The sequence below is a fragment of the Rana temporaria genome, chromosome 7, assembly GCF_905171775.1.
Source record: "Rana temporaria chromosome 7, aRanTem1.1, whole genome shotgun sequence".
In the NCBI taxonomy this organism is placed as follows: domain Eukaryota; kingdom Metazoa; phylum Chordata; class Amphibia; order Anura; family Ranidae; genus Rana; species Rana temporaria.
In genome coordinates this window covers 170,309,199-170,328,758 of record NC_053495.1, presented here as the reverse complement: position 1 = coordinate 170,328,758, position 19,560 = coordinate 170,309,199, and the positions used below count along the sequence as shown (strand labels likewise).

Genomic DNA, 19,560 nt, shown 5'->3' with positions numbered 1-19,560 from the left:
ACCCACAGCTACAATAGATCCCCAGCACCCAGCATTAATTCACCCTCCTCCCTCAACAATGGACCCCCCCCCCAACATTATGGAAACCCCAGAGCAAACAATCTCCCACCAGTAACAGTGGATCCCCCAGTAATGGCAGATCCCTCCAGAAACAACCCCCCCCCCAGAAACACTACAACCCCCAGCTACAATAAATCCCCAGCAGTCAGCATCAATATACCCTCCCCCCTCCAACAACACAGTGAGCCCAGAGCAAAAGATCTCCCACCGGGAACAGTAGACCCCCCTGTCATGATAGATCCCTCCAGCAACAATTGCCCCCCCCCCCCCAGCAACACTACAACCCCAAGCTACAGTAGATCCCCAGCAGTCAGCATCAATATACCCTCCCCCCTCAACAGTGGACCCCCAACAACAACACAGTGAGCCCAGAGCAAAAGATCTCCCACCAGGAACAGTAGACTCCCCTGTCATGATAGATCCCTCCAGCAACAATTGCCCCCCCCCCCCCAGCAACACTACAACCCCAAGCTACAGTAGATCCCCAGCAGTCAACATCAATATACCCTCCCCCCTTAAAAGTGGACCCCCCCCCTCAATAGGAAACCCAGAGCAAAATATCCCCCACCTGCTCTTTACCTTATGATCACCTGTGCCCAATCACAGTATAAATGGGAAGTGCCGGTTATCGGCATTCCTTTATTCACACTGACAGTGCGTGAGTAGAGGAGAGACGATAAGCGGCTCTCCTGACAGGAGGGGGGTTTGCGCTGATAATCACTGCAGTCCCAACAGCGATGCCTGGCAGTTCTCACCAGAGATGCCCAACTGTGCCCACCAGTAGTGCCAATCAGTGCCCATCAGTGATGCCAATCAATGTTGCCTTTTAGTGCCCATCTGTAATGCCTGTTCTCGTGCACGAGCATGGGGATTTGTGTGTGGAAACAATACAAATCCCTGTGCTGTCAGGGAGGTGAAGCCATATAGTTTATTCCTACCAAGTAGGAAAAATGATATGTCTCCTCTCCTAATCAATCCTATCCCCCCACAGTTAGAACACAGGGAAAGCACAATAAAACCCCTTGATCGCCTCCTAGTGCTAGCCCCTTCCCTGCCAGTGACATTTACACAGTAATCAGTGCATTTGCCGTTTCCGTAAGAGATACGCCGCCTAAAGATAAACATGCCCCCTAGGTGTCGTAGCCAATGTTAAGTATGGCCGTCGTTCCCGCGTCGAAATTTGAAAATTTGACGTCGTTTGCGTAAGTCGTCCGTGAGTAGGGCTGGACGTAATTTACGTCCACGTTGAAACCAATACGTCCTTGCGGCGTACTTTGCTGCAATGCACACTGGGATATGTACACGGACGGCGCACCGTCGGGTCACCAAACATTAACATAAAACACGCTCCCCACATCCTCATTTGGATTCGGCGCTCTTACGCCGGCCTATTCACGCTACGCAGACGTAATTTATCAGGCAAGTACTATGGGCCAGATTCACAACGGAGATACGACGGAGTATCTCAGATACTCCGTCGTATCTCTCAGAGTATCTATGCGACTGATTCATAGAATCAGTTACGCATAGATAGCCCTAAGATCCGACAGGTGTAATTGTTTTACACTGTTGGATCTTAGGATGCAGTACCGCGGCCGCCGCTGGGGGGAGTTCGCGTCGTATTCCAGCGTCGGATATGCAAATTAGCAGTTACGGCGGATTTTCGCGTTCGGTACGTCATCGCTAGTATAGTTTCCCGTCGCAATTTTAGGCGTCGTTTGACCTGCCCTAACTTTAGACAGCACACGTATGGTATGTGCTGTTTAAAGTATGGGCGTCGTTCCCGCGTCAAAATTTAAATTTTTTTTTGTCTTGCGTAAAACGTCCGGGAATACGAAAGTACGCTACGCACGTCGTTCGAAAAAATGACGTCACTTCGCGCAAAGCACGGCGGGAATTTCGAAGACGGAGCATGCGCAGTAGGTCCGGCGCGGGAGCGCGCCTAATTTAAATGGCACACGCCCATTTGAATTACGCGGGCTTACGCCGGAGGCCGCCAGCGTAGGTTTTCATTGCAAGTGCTTTGTGAATCAGGCACTTGCGGCGGTGTAACGTATCTACGATACGTTACGCCGCCGCACTTCTACGTGAATCTGGCCCTTTGTGAAGACAGTACTTGCCTCGCTAACTTACGGCGGTGTAGTGTAAATACGATACGCTACGCCGCCGCAAAGATGCGGCAATGTACCTGAATCCAGCTAATTTATATTTTAAAATTGCCTATTATTTTGTGTTTATAGCGCAGAAAATAAAAAGCGCAGAGGTGATAAAATACCACCAAAAGAAAGCTCTATTTGTGGATAAAAAAGGACACAAATTTAGTACAGTTAAAGCGACGCAGTGCCAAACTGTAAAAAGCGCTCTGGTCAGGAAGGGGGTAAAACCTTTTTTGGGCTGAAGTGGTTAAATTTGACATTCAGCAGCTATAGGGGGGAGGGGGGGGGGGATTTGGCTGACAGAGCTCACATATGATATCAAAATCCATGCCCAGCAGACTCTATCTGGAGTAAATTATAATTTCTAAGTGGGCGCCCTTCAAAGCCTATGCCAACAATGAAGATGCTTGAGGACCCCAGCACAATGTAATGCGGATCCCACACCTCTGGCTCTTGTATCGGGAAGACAGAGAATAAACCACAGGAGACAGAGAGAGGATTCTGCTCACCTTCTGACTCTGATTATTGCATTTAGCTCAGAGAAATACATTTTCTCATTCATTTTATTGGAAACATGTCTAGCGGCATTTGTAATCATTTCTTCCACAGTCATGGTGTACTTATTTCTTGAATAAAAAAAATACTTTAGCCTACAGAAAAATCCCAGAAAATGACACTTTTTGCCCTTTATAGTGATGAACAAGCCGAGCGACAGATAGAATGTCACGCAGTCGGGCACGCAATTACCGCGTAATGTCACAATTGCTTATATTTAGTCTCATGAGATCTTCCGGTGTCACAGCGACTTGTGCGGCTGTCTTCTTACTGTTAGGGACGACCGCCATGACTGAACGTTGGTAACATTTATTGCTTTTATGTTGATGTTCTCAACCAATCAGTAATGTCCATTGGCAGTAATATAGTATAAAAGTGGATGATTTGATTGGTCAGACGCAGAATTTCTAGAATGAGCGTCTTATTCACTGAGCTGTCTAGATGAGGCCAAGAGGTGTCATAATTCATCCTTCTTTTTCAGGATCCGCTTCCTCACAAGTTCTGTGACATGCGGCCTAATCTCTTCTACGGAAACGGTTGGACCCCAAGCATTCACCACTTTACCATCCGGACCAACCAGATACTTGTAGAAGTTCCAGTCCGGTTGTTTGTCAGAAGACTCTGCAAAACACACATAAGGGGCAACGTAACTAGAAAATAGTAAGACGTGGATCACGCGTAACCAGGGCCGCCATCAGGAAATATGGGGCCCCTTACACAGCTTCAGGCATGGGCCCTCCTAGAGCAGAGAAAGAGGGGGGGGTGCCCCCTAAGATTGATAAAAAAAAACATAGGGAGCCCAGAGCAAAAGATCTCCCACCAGGAATAGTAGACCCCCCTGTCATGATAGATCCCTTCAGCAACAATTGCCCCCCCCCCCCCGCCCTTTACAAAAAAAGAAGAAATAAAGAAAAATTATAAAAAAGGGGGGGTAGCCATCCGGGGCCCTGGAGACCTCTGGCCCCTTTAATAATAATAATAAATATATATATATATATATATATATATATATATATATATATACACACACAAATTGTTTATTTATTTTTTATAAAAAGAAATTACAAAAAAGGGAGGTTGCCATCCCGGACCTCTGGGCCCCTTAATAAAAAAAAAAAAATAATAAACCTCTGGGCCCTGTAATAAAAATATATATATATATATATATATATATATATATATATATATATATATATATATATATATAAAAAATAAAAGAAATAAAAAAATATATAAAAAATGATTTTTTTTTATAAAAAAAAGGAGGAGGGTTGTCATCCGGGGCCCTGGGGACCTACAGACCCCTAACAAAAAAAAATGGCCCTTTAATAAAAAATAAAATAAATTTAAAACAAAATATATTTTTTATATAAAAAATAAATAAAAAAAGGGTGGTTGCCATCCAGGGCCCTGAGGGCCTCCGGACCTCTAAAAAAAATTGGCTCTTTTAAAAATTTAAATAAAAATATATTAAAACAAAATATATTTTTTTATATAAAAAAAAAAAAAAAAGGGTGGTTGCCATCCGGGGCCCTGGGGGCCACTGGGGACCTCTAAAAAATTGGCCCTTTAATAAAAAATAAAATAAAAATATATTAAAAAAATATATATATTTATTTTATTTAAAAAAAATTCCGGACGTGCATTGCGCTAAATGACGTCGCAAGGACGTCATTGGTTTCGACGTGAACGTAAATGGCGTCCAGCCCCATTCACGGACGACTTACGCAAACAACGTAAATTTTTAAATTTCGACGCGGGAACGACGGCCATACTTAACATTGGTTGCCCCTCATATAGCAGGGGCAACTTTACGCGTCGCAGATCTAACGTAAACGCTGTATCTTCACTGCGTCGACCGCGCGTACATTCGGGAATTCGCGTATTTTGCTAATTTGCATACTCGATCGGGAAAACGACGGAGGCGACACCTAGCGGCGAAAAAAAAAAGTGCATTTAAGATCCGACAGCGTAAGAGCCTTACGCCTGTCGGATCTAATGGTTATCTATGCGTAACTGATTCTAAGAATCAGTCGCATAGATACGACGGCCCAGATTAGGACTTACGACGGCGCACATGGCGTTGCGCCGTCGTAAGCCCTTTCAGAATCTGGGCCTAAGTCTCAGCATCAGCAGGCAGCTGCCCCTCCTTTCGCACAAATAGGTAGATTCACGTAGGGGCGCCTAAAGTTAAGGTCGGCGTAGCCTAGCGTGTTTACACTACGCCGCCTTAAGTAAGAGAGGAAAGTACATGATTCAGAAAGCACTTACCTCCTTACTTAGGGCGGCGTAATGTAAACACGGCGGGCGTAAGGGTGCCTAATTCAAATGGGTTGGGGGGGCGTGTTTAATGCTAATGAGGCTTGACCTCACGTTTTTTGACGTTTTTCCTCACTGCGCATGCGCCGGGCGCCTACACTTCCCAGGGCGCATTGCGGCTAAGTACGCCGTACGGGCCTATTGATTTTGACGCGGACGTAAATGACGTAAATCCTGATTCGCGGACGACTTACGCAAACGACGTTAAAATTTCGAATTTTGCGGCGGGAACGGCGGCCATACTTAACATTGGCTAGTCCACTAGAGCATAGCTCTAACTTTAGGCGGCCTATCCCTTACGGAAACGACGTAATTCACCGGCGTAGACCTGGCGTATGTTCGTGAATCGGCGTATCCCCTCATTTACATAATCTACGCCGGCCGCAATGGAAGCGCCACCTAGCGGCCAGCCAAAACATTGCAATCTAAGATAGGACGGCGCAAGCCGTCCTATCATCAGATATGTTTAAGTGTATCTCTGTTTGAGAATACACTTAAACATAGGTCGGCTTAGATTCTGAGTTAGGTCGGCTTATCTGTAGATAAGCCGGCCTAACTCTTTGTGAATCTACCTAATAGTGTCAGAGGTGCAGTGGCAGCGGAAGACTGTGCCTGTGTCCCGACTCCCGAATGAATGGAAGAAAGCAAACATTCATCGATGGGCACTGGTAGACTGCATTGATGGGCGCTGGTGAGGCTGCATTTGATGGGCACTTCATTAACCACTTCCATACCAGGCCTATGATGATAATCCCACTAACATCAAGAAAGTCGAAAGTTCTTCAAACTAAAATTTTCAACTGAAATTCTACTAGTGTATGGCCAGCTTTAGAGTTGCAGTTAAGGTTAGTGTTGGGGTTACAGGAGGGACTATGCCCTGTACACACGATCAGTTCATCCGATGAAAACGGACCGATGGATTTTTTCATCCGATATCCGATGAAGCTGACTTTCATCAGTCTCGCCTACACACCATCAGTTAAAGATCCGATCGTGTCAGAACGCGGTGACGTAAAACACAACGACGTGCTGAGAAAAATGAAGTTCAATGCTTCCGAGCATGCGTCGACTTGATTCTGAGCATGCGTGGATTTTTGACCAATGGATTTCCCCACAGAAGATCGTTTTTTTCTATCGGTTTTTTAACCATACGCAAATTTTAAAACAGGTTCTATTTTTTTTTTTATACCGATGGGGAAAAAAACTGATGGGGCCCACACACGATCGGTTCGTCCGATGAAAACGATCCATCGGTCCGTTTTCATCAGACGAACGATCGTGTGTACAGGGCATTAGAGTTAAGGGTTACAGCGAGGCTGAGTGTTGGGATTACAGTGAAAGTTATGCCTCATACACACGATAGGTTAAACCGATGAGAATGGTCTGATGGACCGTTTTCATTGGTCAAAACCGATCGTGTGTGGGCGCCATCGGTTAGTTAACCATCGGTTAAAAAAAAGGCAACTTGTTTTAAAATTAACCGATGGATTCCTAACCGATAGGACAAAACCGATCGTTTGTAGGCACGTCCATCAGTTTAAAAATCCACGCATGCTCAGAATCAAGTCGACGCATGCTTGGAAGCATTGAACTTCGTTTTTTTCATCACGTCGTTGTGTTTTACGTCACCGCGTTCTGACACAATCGTTTTTTTAACCAATGGTGTGTAGGCGCGACGGACCATCAGTCAGCTTCATCGCTTAACCTATGACAACGGTCCATCGGTCTGTTCTCATCGGATGGACCGATCGTGTGTACGCGGCATAAGTGTTAAGGCCTGTACACACGGTCTGACTTTTTGACAACAAACCTCAGACGGACCTATTTTTGCAGACAATCCGACCGTGTGTACGCTCCATCGGACAAACTTTTTTACTTTCCTAATTCGATCGTGTGTCCATCGGACTAAAGTCTAAAGTACAAACACGCATGCTCAGAACCAATGCTAACGATCAGACAACAATAGCAGAAGTTGCCCAAAGGGTGGGGCTAAAGAGCAAAAAAAACACGTAGTACGCCTATTACGTCACTACGTTCGTGTTTGTTGGCTGAAAAAGTCCTACCGTGTGTATGCATACCAAGTTCACGGCCTTCGGAGCTAAATCCACGGAAAAGTCTGTTGGGAGTCCGATCGTGTGTATAAGGCTTAAAGTGGATGTAAAGCCACTCTCATCCTTTCTAAACTACTGCCATAGTGCTGATCTATAAGGATAAAGATGCCTCCTGCATGTATCCTTACCCGTCAAATGTCTCCCCTCTGTCTGTTATAAGAACTGAAAAACTGCAGATTCTGTGGGTGGATCTGTTGTCTGGAGCTCAGTGGGTGGAGTCGTGGAGACTCCCCGCCCTCCTCTACACTCCCCTTGTCAACATGCATTTTCTCCTGTGTATTCCTTACACTAAATTCTGCTATGATCACTAACATCCAGTCAAAATCAAGAAAAGTAACCACATGACTTCAGAAAAGGAGTGGGGGTGGGAATTAAAAAATAATACCTGTCTCAGGCTAGTGCATGAGATATGTAAATAACCTGTCACTCACAGCAAGGGGGAAGAACGGACAAAAGTTTTCTCCTGTTTGTCCGTTTATTTAACTGAAAAAAGAAAAGAGGATTGCTCAGAACTGAATTAACTCTTTGTGGCAAGACTGGGCACAGATGATAGGAAATCTATAGCTAGATTCAGTAAGAGTTAGGCCGGCGTATCAGTAGATACGCCGACCTAACTCGGAATCTGCGCCGACCTAACTCGGAATCTGCGCCGAGCTAAGTTTAAGTGTATTCTCAAACTGAGATACACTTAAACCTAGCTAAGATACGGCAGCCTGCGCCGTCGTATCTTAGGGTGCAATATTTAGGCTGGCCGCTAGGTGGCGCTTCCATTGCATTCGGCGTAGAATAAGTAAATCACTAGATTCAGCCTATTCACGAACGTACGCTTGCCCGTCGCAGTAAAGATATGCCATTTACGTAAGGCATTTTCAGGGGTAAAGTTATTCCATCAAATAGCTGGACTAGTAATGTTAAAGCGGGGGTTCACCCTATAAAATAAAAACATTTTTTTTTTTTCTTCTAGCCTAAAATTCGGCATTGTAGCGCGAGCTACAGTATGCCGGTCTTAATCGTCTTTATCGCCGTACTCAGTGTAATCGTACATAGTAGATTCCGACTGCCCACGGGGAATGGGCGTTCCAATCCAGACGGAAGGTGATTGACGGCCGGCTCTAGCGCGTCACGCTTCTCCGGAAATAGCCGAAATAGGTTTGGCTCTTCACGGCGCCTGTGCATAGTCTGTGCGCAGGCGCCGTGAAGAGCCGAGACCTACTCCGGCTGTCTTCGGGGAGCGTGACGTGCCAGAGCCGGCTGTCAATCACCCTCCCTCTTGAAAGGAACGCCCATTCCCCGCGGGCAGTCAGAATCTTCTATGTACGATTACACTGTGAGTACGGCGATAAAAAAATTAAGACCGGCATACTGTAGCTCGCGCTACTATGCCGAATTTTATGCAAAAATGTTGTTCTGCAGGGTGAACCACCGCTTTAGGTATGGCCGTCGTTCCCGCGTCGAAATTAAAAATTTTTATGTCGTTTGCGTAAGTCGTCCCTGAATAGGGCTGGACGTAATTTACGTCCACGTCTAAACCAATACGTCCTTGCGGCGTACTTTGCCGCAATGCACACTGGGATATGTACACGGACGGCGCATGCGCTGTTCGTAAAAAACGTCAATCACGTCGGGTCATAGTTAATCTACATAAAACACGCCCCCCACATCCTCATTTGAATTCGGCGCACTTACGCCGGCCTATTCATGCTATGCCGCCGTAACTTAGCAGGCAAGTACTTTGTGAATACAGTACTTGCCTAGCTAACTTACGGCGGTGTAGTGTAAATACGATACGCTACGCCGCCGCAAAGATGCGGCGGTCTATTTGAATCTAGCTACTTATGCTCTACATTATTAGCTAGATTCAAATAGACCGCCGCATCTTTGTAGATTAACTGTGACCCGACGTGATTGACGTTTTTTACGAACGGCGCATGCGCCGTTCGTGTACATATCCCAGTGTGCATTGCGGCAAAGTACGCCGCAAGGACTTATTGGTTTCGACATGGACGTAAATTACGTCCAGCCCTATTCACGACTGTAAGCTAAGCATTTTATTTAGTGACAGGAGCTTTGACTGGTGTTCAGAGAGCTTTAACAAAGCTTGTCCGAAGCCTTGTTGAAGCAAGTGTAAAGGAGCCCTTAGGGTAGGGCATCGGTACTGGTTAAAAATCACTAGCACCAAAGCTAATGTCTCCCAATCTCTTACCAGTCAGATATTTGTACGCATTATTGGCCCCAATACCGGTGACGGCAATCTTGCTGAACATGGGGAAGGACACGCTGTACTGCTTCCGGACAAAATGGTCAATCTCACGCTCAGTGTCTGGCTCCTGATGTCCAAACTGATTACATGGGAATCCTAAAACATTGAAGTGGTAAGGCCCCAGGTCCCGCTGGAGCTGCTGCAGCGCCTTGTAGTGCCCATCTGTGTACCCACACTGACTGGCCACATTCACCACCAGTGACACCTGGAGAAAGGGAGACAAAAAATCAAGTAGAAGATTTAGAACTGAGATTTCTAGGTACAGTAAATCCTTGGATTGCGAGTATAATTCAATTCCAGAAACATGCTTGTAATCCAAAGCACTTGTATATCAAAGCAAATTTCCCCATAAGAAATAATGGAAACTCAGATGATTCGTTCCACAACCATTTTTTCATAGGTCCTTCAGTTTAAAGTCCATATAAAAAATATTATAGCAATGTGATAGGTTGTGTAACCATAAAATGTCCACAAATAGAAGCTTCCACAACGGGATTAGAAACAAAATCCAGCAGGAGCTCCAGAGTATAAAAGAGAAGAGAGGCGCCTCTAAGTGTAGCAATAAGTTGCTAAATGTTGTACCTTCATTAAGACCCGGACCTTTAGGCAGCTAAAGTACCTGGCCAGGTTTTGCGATTTGGCACTGCGTCGCTTTAACAGACAATTGCGCGGTCGTGCGACGTGGCTCCCAAACAAAATTGCCTTCCTTTTTTTCCCCACAAATAGAGCTTTTTTTTGGTGGTATTTGATCACTTCTGCGGTTTTTATTTTTTGCGCTATAAACAAAAATAGAGCGACAATTTTGAAAAAAATGCAATATTTTTTACTTTTTGCTATAATAAATATCCCCCAAAAATATATAAATAAAAACATTTTCCCTCAGTTTAGGCCGATACGTATTCTTCTACCTATTTTTGGTAAAAAAAAATCGCAATAGGCGTTTATTGATTTGGTTTGCGCAAAATTTATAGCGTTTACAAAATAGGGGATAGTTTTATTGCATTTTTATTCATTATTTTTTTTTTTACTACTAATGGCGGCGATCAGCGATTTTTTTCGTGACTGTAACATTATGGCGGACACTTCGGACAATTTTGACACATTTTTGGAACCATTGTCATTTTCACAGCAAAAAATGCATTAAAAATGCATTGTTTACTGTGAAAAATGACAATTGCAGTTTGGGAGTTAACCACAAGGGGGCGCTGAAGGGGTTAAGTGTGACCTCATTTGTGTTTCTAACTGTAGGGGGGTGTGGCTGTAGGTGTGATGTCATTGATTGTGTTTCCCTATAGAACACACGATCGATGCTGCCGCCACAGTGAAGAACGGGGAAGCTGCGTTTACACACAGCTCTCCCCGTTCTTCAGCTCTGGAGACCGATCGCGGGACTCCAGCGGGGATCGGGTCCGCGGGTCCCGCGGTCACGGAGCTTCAGACCGGGTCGCCGGCGCGCGCCCGCGACCCACGGCTGGGCACTTAAAGAGGACGTACCTGTACGTGGATGTGCCCAGCCGTGCCATTCTGCCGACGTATATGTGCAGGAGGCGGTCCTTAAGTGGTTAAATGTAACCATATTGCTACACTTAGAGGCTCCTCTCTTCTTTTTTATACTCAGTTGTGACATGACGTTACTCTTATATCAAGACATTGCTTGTATATCAAGTCAAAAATTGTTAAAACATTTTGCTTGTCTTGCAAAACGCTCTCAAACCAAGGTTTTACTGTATTATGCAGCACGGCACCATTGTCCCCATAGCATCTTCCTACTTACATGCAATGGTGCCATAAAGGAAATTATTTCTGAGAGAACCCGGGAGGTCTGCGTTACCTTCAGTGCTATAAATAATCAGCAAAACTGAATGTACATTTGTGTGTGAGAATGTTATTAACCACTTCAGCCCCGGAATGTTTTACCTGCTTCCCGACCAGGCCATTTTTTGTGCGATTTCGCACTGCGTTGCTTTAACTGACAATTGCGCGGTTGTGCGAAGATGTACCCAAACAAAATTGGCGTCCTTTTTCCCCCACAAATAGAGCTTTATTTTGGTGGTATTTGATCACCTCTGCGGTTTTTATTTTTTGCGTTATAAACAAAAAAATATATATATTTTTTTTTATATCTATATTTTTTACTTTCTGCTACAGTATAATACATAGCCAAACAAATAAATGTAAAAAAAATAATTTCTTCATCGATTTAGGCCGATTTGTATTCTGCTACATATTTCTGGCAAACAAAAACCCAATAAGCGTATATTGATTGGTTTGCACAAAATCCCAAGACCCTGCATATTCAACCACTTCAGCCCCGGAGGATTTGGCTGCCCAATGACCAGGCAATTTTTTTGCGATTCCGCACTGCGTCGCTTTAACTGACAAATGTGCGGTCGTGCGACGTTGTACCCAAACAAAACTGACGTCCTTTTTTGCCCCACAAACAGAGCTTTCTTTTGGTGGTATTTGAGGGGACAGCAAATTTACACTGTTAGGGCCAGTTCACACCAGGCGCAGTTCTGTTCAGTTTTGTGCGCTTTTTTTCTGCACTAAAAATGCATGCACAGTGTTTTCCATGTCTTCCAATGGCTACAGTTCACACCATGCAGTCGGTTTCCGGTGAGTTTCTGGTGTGAACTAGCACTTTATACAAGCTGTACACTCACTACTTTACATTGTAGCAAAGTGTCATTTCTTCAGTGTTGTCACATGAAAAGATAATAAAATATTTACACCAGGCCTCGACAGGCCTGGTGTAATCGCAATTGCGACAAGAAATTGTGACCTAGCGCCTGGGGAAGCTTAGGGCTGCAGAAGGCTGCAAAGCCGCGGCCACAATTACCGGCCGGCGCGGGGCGCAATAGTGGCCCGTGCTCGCCGGTAATTGAGGCCGCGGCTTTGCGGCCTTCACAGAAGGAAGCTGAGGCCTGCAGAAGAAATCTAGGAGTGGCCATCTTGTGGTGGCCATTGGCATTACAGGTTACATTACAAGTAGCAAAAAACAGCAGTTCTAATGTGTTTTTTCACTGCCATCTCCTTCCCTCTAATTAGAACCCCCAAACATTGTATATATTTTTTATTCTAACACCCTAGAGAATAAAATAGCGGTCGTTGCAATACTTTCTGTCACACCGTATTTGCGCAGAGGTCTTACAAGCGCACTTTTTTGGGGAAAAAATACACTTTTTTTTATTAAAAAATAAGACAACAGTAAAGTTAGCCCAATTTTTTTTTTATATTTACGTCAAGTAAATTGATACCCAACATGCCACGCTTCAAAATTGCATCCGCTCGTGGAATGGCGACAAACTTTTACCCTTTAAAATCTTCATAGGCGACGTTTAAAAAATTCTACAGGTTGCATGTTTTGAGTTACAGAGGAGGTCTAGGGCTAAAATTATTGCTCTCGCTCTACCAATCGCGGCGATACCTCACATGTGTGGTTTGAATACCGTTTACATATGCGGGCGCTACTCACATATGCGTTCGCTTCTGCGCGCAAGCTTGGCGGGACGGGGTGCGTTGTTTGGCTCCTAACTTTTTTAGCTGGCTCCTAGATTCCAAGCAAATTTATCAAACCCTGATTTTACACAAATGTGAGGGGTGTACTCACTTTTGTGAGATACTGTATGTCTATATAATCTTTATCATGTTTGTGGGTTCTACGTAATTTTCTTGCAAAAAATACAAATTTCCACTTGTAATTCTTCTGTATTGAACTGTACTGTAAGTATTCTGTCTGCCCTATCATTGTAAAGCGCTGAGAGTCCGTTTGTGGCTACAGAGGACGTTCATTATATCCCAGTACCGTTAGGCCGCATTCACACCTGAGCGTAGAGTTTTTGGTTGTGCGTATTCACACGTATTCGCGCGTTTGCATACAGCGTTGTCCGAAGTTTTTGAACTTTCGACGTTTTTTATTTTAGCCAATAGGAAAAATGATCATCTCTTTCATCACTTGTTGCTATGTTTGTAGATTTTTTTATCTTCTTCCTGGGTGAAATGTTCTATTTCACAGAACAGATTAAAGCGACAAAACGCCCGTAGAAACGCTCATTGTCGCGCTAGAAGCTTGAATCTAGCATTTCCATTACTTTCTATGGGAATACAAACGTTCTAAAACGCCCAAATCCGCCCAATTCGCGTGACAAAAAAGAGTCCGGAACTTGTCTGAGCTTCAGGCGTTTTGGAGTGGAGATGTGAACCATCTCCATAGAGAATAATGGATTTTTTTCCCTTCTAGCGTTTTGGAGCGTCGCGCTTCAGGCGACAAAACACTCAGGTGTGAATGCAGCCTCATCGTATGTGCCTTTCATAGAGTGCTGCACTAGCGCACCTGTTCTTTGTAAGTACCCCGGCAGGGGATTTCTCTTATTTAAATAAAAGTTGCAAAACGTTATTTGCACCATCTGGATTCTCTTATTTTTATATCATCTGGAGACACCTATTGAGGACCCCAGGTTTGACCAATAGAACCCAGGTGTGGTTCATAAGCGTGCTTAGACTGAGCTTAGTTGCAAAGTCGCACGCTCTAAGGTGAGCGTCCACTACCATAGGGGGGCACCTGTGTGATTGCATCTTGGCATGTTTTCTGGATCACCCACTGGGCCGTGTGATACTTATGTATTAAATTTAGCATTATTCCCTGGAACGCTGTCACTTATTACTATATGCACTGAAGCACTTTGGATTATTCATATATGGACTTGTGTGTCATGATCTTTTTTTAACCACTTCCTTACTGGGCACTCAAAACCCCCTCCTGCCCAGACCAATTTTCAGCTTTCAGCGCTGACGCACTTTGAATGACAATTGCGCGGTCATACAACACTGTACCAGGGGCGGACTGACCATTGAGTCACTCGGGCACTGCCCGAGGGCCCCATGCCACTAGGGGGCCCCATCCGGGTTGCCAGGCTCAGTAAAACCAGGGACAGTATGTAAAAATCTGTGTTTTTTTTAGATCTGTCCCTGATATGTCCGAAAATGACATGCTTTTAATGTGAATATCCCAAGATTTTAGCTGCCCGCCTCTGCACTACCTCCTGGCGTGGTGGTCATCTGTAAGCCAGAGGGGCCCCATAATCTTCTATTGCCCAGGGGCCCCATGAGTTGTCAGTCCGCCCCTGCACTGTACCCAAATGAAATTTATAATTTTCTCCCCACAAATAGAGCTTTCTTTTGGTGGTATTTGATCACCTCTGTGGTTTTTATTTTTTGTTAAAAAAAATAAAAATACAGATAAAAAAAAAAAAAAATTATTTTGTTATAAAATTTTGCAAACAGGTAATTTTTCTCCTTCATTGATGTACGCTAATAAGGGTGCACTGATGGGCACCGATGGGCTGCACTAATGGGCACCGATTGGCTGCACTGATGAGCACCGATAAGGTGGCACTGGTGGGCACTGATAAGGTGGCACTGGTGGGCACTGATAAGGTGGCACTGGTGGGCACCGATAAGGCGGCACTGATGGGCACTGAGAGGTGACACTGAAGGGCATTGATAGGTGGCACTGGTGGGCACTGATGGGCCCTGATGAGTGGCAGTAATGGGCACTGATGGGTTGCGGGGAGCGCGAAGGGGAGGACATCTATTGACGTCCTCCTGGCATTTAGGGGCCGCTCTGTAGCCGTCATTCAGCTATGGCGCGAGCGCCAAGTGATTAAGGACCATATTTGGTTACCACCATTATGTACTTTTATCTATGATTATTATTATATTCTTATGCATGTTCGTGCACTAGAGCACTTAAGTGTGTTGTGGACGCATTTGTACTGATAAAGTCATATATTCTATTTTCACTTATATATTATATTTCATTTATTCTGGTTTGTACACTATTTATATTTTATTAACTGGTTATCCCGTACCAATTTTTTTTTCTTGTTTCACAGAGTGTGTGTATTACATTTCTAGTAGCGCTGCGTTTAGTTCCCTTATTAAGTTTTGGCGCGATTTATGAGACGTGTTTTACGCAAGCAGCTTTAAATTTTTTCTTTATATTGAGCGTTTAGCATTTAGGAGTGGTGGCTCGCAAAATCTTCTTTGCATTTGGTTAAAACAGGAATATCTAAAGGCATGAAAAAGTGATGGGGGGAGGAATAAAAGTTGACTATTACAAACAAAAATGAGAAGGTCCCCCAGTGGGGTTTTTTAGCGGCATGATGTTCTCAATAAATAAGAGTGGTTGGATGATATTGAAGTTAAAATCTTTACTTGGTTTCAACATTGAATTACAATAAAATGTACAACATGGTTGGAGCATTTGTAAAATAATGTAGATAATATACATATAGTACACTCTGATAATACATGAAAATAAAAATAACAGTGGCAAAAATCAACAACAATACAATACACGTTACATCATGATTCAATTGTTTCCATATGAGTACCCCGACGCGTTTCGACCTAAACTGTCACGGTGGACCATAGGGGGGAGGAGACGACCGGAAGACACATAGGCTCCTCCCCCCTATGGTCCACACTTGTGACTCCTTGTAAGCCCGGTTTGGTGGGTTCCCGTCAAGCGGAACGGGGGTTTCTCTTGCTATGGGGGTCTTCGAATCATTTTTACTTCTCAGCAACCTTCTCTGATTACATATTAATTCATTAACCCTTGAGTGAGTACAATTCCCCTGAAGAAGACCGTGACAGTTTAGGTCGAAACGTGTCGGGGTACTCATATGGAAACAATTGAATCATGATGTAACGTGTATTGTATTGTTGTTGATTTTTGCCACTGTTATTTTTATTTTCATGTATAATCAGAGTGTACTATATGTATATTATCTACATTATTTTACAAATGCTCCAACCATGTTGTACATTTTATTGTAATTCAATGTTGAAACCAAGTAAAGATTTTAACTTCAATATCATCCAACCACTCTTATTTATTGAGAACATCATGCCGCTAAAAAACCCCACTGGGGGACCTTCCCATTTTTGTTTGTGCATTTTCGGGGTGCGCGGCACACGGACTCCACATATGCGTTTTTCCTTGTTTTAAAAGTTGATTATTTTCCCCCGATGACTTCTCCTACATGAGAACGGTAATCACAGGAGTGTGAATGAGGCCCTATGATGTACAGTGTAGGGGTGGTGTAGGGATGGGGTAGTGATGATAGAATGGGGTAGTGATGGTAGAATGGGGTAGGGATGGGGTATTGACGGTGTAGGGATGGTGTATGGATGGGATAGTGATGGTAGAATGGGGTAGGGATGGGGTAGTGATGGTAGAATGGGGTAGGGATGGTGTAGTGATGGTAGAATGGGGTAGGGATGGTGTATTGACGGTGTAGGGATGGTGTATGGATGGGGTTAATGTTGGAAAACCTGTGTAGGGATGGTGTATGGATGGGGTAGTGATGGTAGAACGGGGTAGGGATGGTGTAGGGATGATAGAATGGGGTAGAGATGGTGTAGGGATGGGGTAGTGATGGTAGAATGGGGTAGGGATGGGGTAGTGATGGTAGAATGGGGTAGGGATGGTGTAGGGATGGGGTAGTGATGGTAGAATGGGGTAGGGATGGTAGAATGGGGTAGGGATGGGGTAGTGATGGTAGAATGGGGTAGGGATGGTGTATTGATGGTAGAATGGGGTAGGGATGGTGTATTGACGGTGTTAATGTTGGAAAACCTGTGTAGGGATGGTGTATGGATGGGGTAGTGATGGTAGAACGGGGTAGGGATGGTGTAGGGATGATAGAATGGGGTAGAGATGGTGTAGGGATGGGGTAGTGATGGTAGAATGGGGTAGGGATGGTGTAGGGATGGGGTAGTGATGGTAGAATGGGGTAGGGATGGTGTATTGACGGTGTAGGGATGGTGTATGGATGGGGTAGTGATGGTAGAATGGGGTAGGGATGGGGTAGTGATGGTAGAATAGGGTAGGGATGGTGCAGGGATGGGGTAGTGATGGTAGAATGGGGTAGGGATGGTAGAATGGGGTAGGGATGGGGTAGTGATGGTAGAATGGGGTAGGGATGGTGTATTGATGGTAGAATGGGGTAGGGATGGTGTATTGACGGTGTATGGATGGGGTTAATGTTGGAAAACCTGTGTAGGGATGGTGTATGGATGGGGTAGTGATGGTAGAACGGGGTAGGGATGGTGTAGGGATGATAGAATGGGGTAGAGATGGTGTAGGGATGGGGTAGTGATGGTAGAATGGGGTAGGGATGGTGTAGGTATTCGGGTATAGGTGTATGGATGGTGTAGGGATAATGAAGGGATGGTGTATGGACTGTGTAGGGATGGTGTAGCGATGGTAGAATGGTGTAGGGATGGTGTAGCGATGGTAGAATGGTGTAGGGATGGTGTAGCGATGGTAGAATGGTGTATGGATGGGGTAGTGATGGTAGAATGGGATAGGCATGGGGTAGTGATGGTGTATGGACTGTGTATGGATGGGGTAGTGATGGTAGAATGGTGTATGGATAGTGTAGGGATTTGTGTAGTGATGGTGTATGGACTGTGTATGGATGGGGTAGGGATGGTAGAATGGTGTAGGGATCGTGTAGTGATGGCAGAATGGGGTATGGATGGTGTAGGGATGGGGTAGTGATGTTAGAATGGTGTAGTGATGGTAGAATGGGGTAGGGATAGTGTAGGGAAGGTGTAGGGATGGTAGAATGGTGTAGGGATGGTGTATGGATAGGGTAGGGATGGGGTAGTGATGGTAGAATGGTGTAGGGATTTGTGTATGGATGGGGTAGGGATGATGTATGGACTGTGTAGGGATGGAGTAGTGATGGTAGGATGGTGTACGGACTGTGTATGGATGGTGTAGGGATGGTAGAATGGTGTAGTGAAGGTGTAGGGATAGTGTATAGACTGTGTATGGATGGGGTAGTGATGGTGTATTGACGGTGTATGGATGGGGTTAATGTTGGAAAACCTGTGTAGGGATGGTGTATGGACTGTCTAGGGATGGTGTAGGGACTGTGTATAGATGGGGTAGGGATGGTGTAATGGTGTAGGAATGGGGTAGTGATGTTAGAATGGGGTATGGACGGTGTAGTGATGATGTAGGGACTGTGTATGGATGGTGTATAGACTGTGTATTGATGGGGTAGGGATGGTAGAATGGTGTATGGATGGTGTAGGGATTTGTGTAGGGATGGGGGGTAGGGATGGTGTAACGGTGTGGGGATGGGGTAGGGAAGGTGTATGGACTGTGTATGGAGCCCCTCTGATCTGATCCATGCCACGTCCTCATCCCTGGAAGAGCTCACAGAAGAAGAAGGAGGGGGGGGGGGTTGGGGGGGATCACAGAATGTTAACCCTCTATGAGCCGGATAAGAATGTCAGCAGAGAGCTGTGATCCTGGAATGACCCGGTGGCGTCCGTACACCGGCATACACAGTAATATGTGATCAGAGGATTAGTAGGATTAGTGATCGGAGATCACACATAAGTTTAGTAGCGGGGACTCCATATGATCGTACACATTGTGTAACCGATAAAGATCGGGGTGTTAGTGGGGGGAACTCACCGATCCCCGGTACTTCTCCAGAGACACCAGCTTGCCCCTGATATTCACCACCTGGAAGGTGTAGAAGTCCCGATCCTTCTGCAGGGAGGGGGCCAGGACCAGGAGGAGGAGGAAGAACACTGCCGGGTACATGGCGGCTATCTGATAGAACACCGGTGTCAGGGAGAAGAATAAACGGACAGCGATCCCCCGCCGCTACCGATCAATGGAAGAGTCCTCTACTTTCTGTGTCTGCATACTTTCATGACACGCCCATCCAAATAATGGGGGCGTGGTTATAGACAGCTGGAACAACTGGAATAGAGCGAGGCGGAGCGACACGCCCACCACTGTAAGAAGAATTCCAGCTTCTAAAACTTGAAACTTTCATGACACGCCCCCTAATGTTTCATTTTGGGGGCGCGGCTACAGGCAGCTGCTGTGCTCGAATAGCGACCCGCCCACCACTGTTTTATCAAACGCGCCGAGACTGGACACGTCCCTGAGTTGGGGGCGTGGTTACAGACAACTACAGCACTGGAAATAAAGCGAAGCGGAAAGGTTCTGCTACTATTCTATCCATAGAAGAGCCCCTATGTCATAAGACCTGATATGACACGC

General features: G+C 45.2%; 1 protein-coding gene across 1 annotated transcript; it reads right to left on the bottom strand.

Annotated features, from left to right (window-relative positions):
• Nucleotides 1–2,729: 2,729 nt before the first annotated feature.
• On the bottom strand, nt 2,730–19,212 carry GPX7 (glutathione peroxidase 7). The gene is made up of 3 exons (XM_040360449.1): nt 18,961–19,212; nt 9,405–9,666; nt 2,730–3,392 (listed from the first exon to the last, which is right to left on the bottom strand). The coding sequence occupies exons 1-3, from the start codon at nt 19,090–19,092 to the stop codon at nt 3,229–3,231; spliced, it is 558 nt and encodes a 185-aa protein (XP_040216383.1). The 5' UTR covers nt 19,093–19,212; the 3' UTR covers nt 2,730–3,228.
• Between the last annotated feature and the right edge of the window lie 348 nt (nt 19,213–19,560).

Bases quoted from the DNA above. Each gene is read 5' to 3' on its own strand.
- GPX7 (XM_040360449.1), bottom strand. From the start codon at position 19,092: ATGTACCCGGCAGTGTTCTTCCTCCTCCTCCTGGTCCTGGCCCCCTCC. The intron at 9,667-18,960 runs GTGAGTTCCCCC...CCCTTTCTCCAG, and splicing joins TGGAGAAGTACCGGGGATCG to GTGTCACTGGTGGTGAATGT. The intron at 3,393-9,404 runs GTAAGAGATTGG...TGTGTTTTGCAG, and splicing joins TGCGTACAAATATCTGACTG to AGTCTTCTGACAAACAACCG.